The 5302-nt window shown below is 32.5% G+C and overlaps 1 protein-coding gene across 1 annotated transcript; it reads right to left on the reverse strand.

The window, feature by feature from the left end:
• Positions 1-2034: 2034 nt before the first annotated feature.
• LOC125190415 (cytokinin riboside 5'-monophosphate phosphoribohydrolase LOG5-like) lies at positions 2035-3839 on the reverse strand. Its single transcript, XM_048087728.2, has 7 exons — positions 3598-3839; positions 3382-3479; positions 3233-3263; positions 3009-3108; positions 2858-2928; positions 2612-2755; positions 2035-2389 (listed from the first exon to the last, which is right to left on the reverse strand). The coding sequence occupies exons 1-7, from the start codon at positions 3712-3714 to the stop codon at positions 2279-2281; spliced, it is 672 nt and encodes a 223-aa protein (XP_047943685.1). The 5' UTR covers positions 3715-3839; the 3' UTR covers positions 2035-2278.
• Between the last annotated feature and the right edge of the window lie 1463 nt (positions 3840-5302).

Consider the following 5302-nt stretch of genomic DNA (forward strand, 5'->3'; position numbering starts at 1 on the left):
ATAGCCCCTACTTTCAGCGTCCTCCCATGTGCAAGAAGATATGTCAATGATAAAACTATGTTGTATCCTTAAAGTATAAACGGAAACATTTTACCCACTACAAAAAAACATGTCAATTACTAGCGGATTTTACCAGGTGATAAAAGTCTGATGTTAATAGTAGCGGATTGGTAACGGAATGTCTGTTAGCAATGTTAATAGCCAGTATTCATTAATTCTTGGCGGCATAATAGCGCGCCATAATTAGTGGCGGATTTATAAAAGATCGGTACTCGCTACTAATCTGCAACAGACACATTCATTACTACTATTAATTACTCCATTTCTTTATTAAAAATCAAAATTGTAAAAATAAATAATTTAGCAACATATTATTGTCAGCTAGTAATCAGTAGCGGAGCATGTCCGCTCCGATCCCTTATATATAAACATAAAAAATGAAATCTAAAAAATAAAATCAATAGCAGACCAGATCCGCTACTAAATCTCGGCTAGGGTTTAATTAGGTTTTTGTTAATTACTACTCCATAATAGCTTAGCTGATAACTAATGTCTTCAATAAAGGGCATATTAACATATTGCGATATTTGTGTTTTTTTTTTCATATTGCATTTGGTTCAATGTTTTTACGAATTATTGTAGCTTAGGCCATTTTATTATTTTAGCATCTACGACAAATATTGCGATAAAATACTTTTAAGGATGAATAAAAAAATAAGTTCATGTATTTACATTAAAAATCAAAAGAAAATAAAAATTATATTCAGGAGATGCGTTAAAATGACAACACTCTTAAAATGACACCGTGACACCACGCTAGACTGCAATATTATATATGCTAGACAACAATAGTATAAACACTAAACATCAATCTACAAATTGCAGTCTAGCGTATTGGATATTGCAGTCCGCGTCACCTTGCAGTCTAGAGTATTGAATATTGCAGTCTAGAGTATTGGATGTTGCAGTCCGCGTAAATTTACCTTGCGAATTTTTTATGACTGTCACATGGCAGCTGATTATTCGTCCACGTGTACAAATGATTGGCTAGAAATGGTGGTATGGTGTTATTTTAAGAGGGGTTGTCATTTTAACACATCCCTTATATCCAAAGTTCATATATTTACACACAATCGGTCTTAAATTCATCTAATGTAAATTTGATATTGATTGAGCACAAGCTAGTGCGAGACTATTCATGCGTCAAAATTCGTAAGATCGCACCTATAGTTGAATCATATTTGTCTTTGCCCCTTCATTATTAATTACTATTATGCACCAAATCACACTCTTATGGTCATTCCTCGCAAAATAAATATATATGATCGCATCGACTTCTATTTACAAAACACTTTCGAAATTTATATAATTAATTATGCAGACTAATTATGAAGAGAATTGCATTAATATAAATCACTAAGAAATTAATGTTCCTGTAAAGAGTGCTAATTACATAATACAAATAGCTTTGGTTTGTACCTAGAACTTTATATATTGAAGGCATAAGTAAATTTAATTACTTGCCCTACATAAACACTACTAAGTTACCTATTACCCAAACTTAATACTACCTGTAAAGAAACCCAGTGGGCTTTGTGACCTGAGTTAGAAAGCCCATTGACATTACCTATAGAGCATTTATGGCAGTAATTTGAAAAGATGAATTTTTTGTCCATCACACCATTTTGATGCAACTTGTGTGGGAAAAGAGTGAACTTTGGCTGCCTGCCCTACACTGCTACTCTCTCTTGTCCTTTACTCAACACAAGAAACCTCCATTTCCAGCCAAAAAAAGATAGCACTAACTCATAACTCAGCAAGCACAACAAACACCTACCTTAAACAAACTGTCTCCATATAATTATTTCAAATACAGTAATATAGAGAAAAAGAAAAAAGTAGTAGGAATAAAACGTTGCAGGCATGCTGAATCATCCTATATAGCCTGAGAGTATATACAGAACTATAAAGCTGCATAAACCCAATCTTTTTGTTGTATTCCTCTTGTTACCTTGTTGCTATGATAGTAAGATATCCTTCAACACCACATACATATAAATATCAATATAGAGAGAGAGGGAGAGATACATACAAAAGCATATTTCCCCACTTCCAAAATTACAAGAAGAAGCTACTGTGTCCAAATTCTTGTCCTAGTCATTGTCTTTGCACCACACCATATATGGTAGGCCTCGGTTGATTAGTGCAGATACCTTAACTTAAATCAAACAAAGTCTCCCTACATTCTTTTTCTTTTTTTTCTTTTTTCACTAATTGATCAAAGAGCAACTTCAGTCTGTTTGACTGGAGCAGCAGCAAATCCTACTTGCTCAATCTCAACCTCCCAATTCAACTTGGCAACTTCTTCATCTTGCACAGGCACATACTCCTACAAACAATTTCAAGAAACAATTTTTATTCAAAAAGTAATAAAAAGGGATTAATAGAATGTCAAGAAAGGCAACATCTTGGGAGCTCTTTAACTCATGAGGCATGTTGTCTTTGCCATTTCAGTGAAACATGGGATTCTTGGGAACATAAATCTTTGAACCAAATTCAATACAATTAATTATACTAGTACATGATTCTTGATTCTGAAAATGAGGCTAACCTCCAGTTTCTGAACAAGCTCTTTTGCATTTGGTGCTGAGACAAATATGTGGCGTTGAGATGGCTTTATGAACCCATCATCCACTGCTTTGTCAATGAAGGTTAACAGATAGTTGTAGTAACCATCAACATTTAGTAACCCCACCTAATTAATTCCATCATCAACATCAACATCATCATATTAATGTTTTTCACTTGCAAAGAAAGAAAGAAAGAAAGAAAGAAAGAAAGGTTGAATTTTGATTACAGGTTTGTGATGGATGCCAAGCTGGGCCCATGTGATGACCTCCAAGAGCTCTTCCAACGTTCCATAACCACCTATTTTTTTGAAACATTAGATGGATGCCCTTTAAAGAAATTAAATGAGTTATCTAGAGAGAGAAAGAGAGAGAGAGGACCTGGCAGAGCAATAAAGCAATCAGCATGGCGGGCCATCTCGGCCTTCCTCTGGTGCATATCAGCCACCACCGTCAACTCCCCAACAGTGTCCCCAGTTTTCTGCAAATCCAATTTTTTTTATTAACTTTGTCAAAAATCCAATCTTTGAAATGCCCTAGTAGATATTGCTACACAACATTGTGTTTGTGTGTGAGAGAGAATAGAAGAGAGAGAAGAAATAAACCTCTTTGCCGATCAAAGGTCTCGGTATGATCCTATTTGATTCAAGCAGGAAAGTTTTAGTCAAAAACAAACAAACAAACAAATGCAATCCACATAAAAAAAAAACATTAGTAAAAAGCCAAAATCATAAAAAGAAATAAAAACCCTCACCCAAGAACACGTCCGCCGCCGCCATGAACGGCACGCGCCACCAGCCCCATCAGCCCAATGCCGCCTCCACCATACACAAGATCCAATCTTTTGGCAACCTTCATGCAAACAAAGAAAACCCACGTAAGAAAAACAAAGAAAAAAAAAAAAAAGTACTAAAACTTTTTTGCTTTGAAAATAGGAAAAATCGGTCTGTGGAGAAAAGTTAACGAATACCAGCTCCTGCCCTAGCTCAATTGCTGCCTCTCTGTAACAGTCCCTTTTCCCAGAACTACTCCCACAAAACACACACACACTTTTGAATCTCGATTTCACATTGTTTTCTTGCTCCATTGTTTTTGTTCTTTGAGAGAAGTTTGCGTTGTTTTGCTCCAAGAATATGAAGAGCCAGCTGCAGAGGTTGGAGTGTATATAAATACAATGTAGAGAATAATTTTGCTCTGTATTTTTGCTGTTTTTCCAAAACAAAATCAATAATTAATAAATGCAGACAAAAAGATGATAAGCAATGGCTTTGCTACTCTATCTCTACTGCTTGGGGATTGCGCCTTTTCACCCCCAGCGTACACGTGGCGTTGACGATTTAATTTATTTTACTTAATTTATGTTTGGCATCACATTAAATAAATAATAGGAGTGTTAAATTAAATATACAAATAATCACTGAATTTGTATGTTTGTGACACATAAACACTATTTAAACACATAAAAAAAATATGTTGTTCAAATATTCATTAAAAAACAGTTAAATTATAATTGATTTTATTAAATAAAAATATATATAGATCTAACGGGGAGTGATCAATTGCTAATTCATTATTTAATTGCTAACTACAACTAATTTAAGGCCATAGGATTTTAGAAAACGTGTGGTCTACAATTTGCCACGTGTAATTTTCGTTTATATTAATAAAATAAAAAAAGATAAAAAAAAACGTCAAATTAGAGTTTTAGATGAAAATGTCAATATAGTGTTTCGGAAATATCAACACAATGCTTTGAGAATGTCAACACGATGCTTTAAGAATGTTAACCCATTGCTTATATTGACATTCTTCATGTATTATATTAACATATTTTATATAGTATGTTGACATTTCTGCTTTACGAAAAAATTGAAAAATTTTTGAATTTTTTTTCAAATTTTGACGTCGGAACATATGCATATATGATATCGTTAGAATCCTTATAAAACTATCTTTAATTTGATATATGTTATATGAATTTAAAGTTTTGGGATTTCTTTTAAAAGTTAGTTATAACTAAACATGTAGTTAATTGACATTAATACCCCTATTGATATTTTATGGAATTAATCCTATGGCTTTATTGACGTTTTTTTTTATCGTATTGATATTTATTGGTTGATGATCTAGGCCCTTAATTTGAATATCTAATGGCTATTATTTAGTTATAGTTAGTAATTAGGTATTGAATTAGCAATATAACACTCCCCTAAATCTAACTATAATATGATGATAATTATAGTTATTAACCAAATTAATTATGTGCTATGAGATGTATGTTGATATATATTTTTATGACACTATTTCGTGCATAAAAATTTGTTGGCAAACTGCACATGTACGGTTTCCTCCAAACAATTACGATATAAATTTTCTCCCATTAAATTCATACTTCCTCCACTAAAAAATACTAGTACTCCTGACATTTAAAAATACAAAATTTTTAATATACAATTGATAAAATAAGAAAAAAGATAAAAAAAATATTAGAATATTGTTAGTAGAGAATGAATACCTAGCGAAAAATTTCGTTAAATATAATTGGTTTATTTTTAAGAGACATCATCCAAAAATGACAAATGTGCTCCATTCAAGATGTTTACATTTTTTAGTGACAAAATTTTAGGAAGAATTATTTGGTGAATGAATAGAGAGAACAAAGATGAAATAATTAA

The sequence above is a fragment of the Salvia hispanica genome, chromosome 5 (assembly GCF_029641045.1).
Source record: "Salvia hispanica isolate PSC_SH4W2 chromosome 5, Shi_PSC_v1, whole genome shotgun sequence".
NCBI lineage: Eukaryota > Viridiplantae > Streptophyta > Magnoliopsida > Lamiales > Lamiaceae > Salvia > Salvia hispanica.

What these genes read in the sequence shown, in the direction of transcription:
- LOC125190415 (XM_048087728.2), bottom strand. Translation starts at nt 3,714, where the DNA reads ATGGAGCAAGAAAACAATGTGAAATCGAGATTCAAAAGTGTGTGTGTG. An exon ending in TTGAGCTAGGGCAGGAGCTG is followed by an intron (nt 3,480 to 3,597) that starts GTATTCGTTAAC and finishes GTTTGCATGAAG; the next exon opens with GTTGCCAAAAGATTGGATCT. An exon ending in AGCTTGTTCAGAAACTGGAG is followed by an intron (nt 2,390 to 2,611) that starts GTTAGCCTCATT and finishes AATTGTTTGTAG; the next exon opens with GAGTATGTGCCTGTGCAAGA.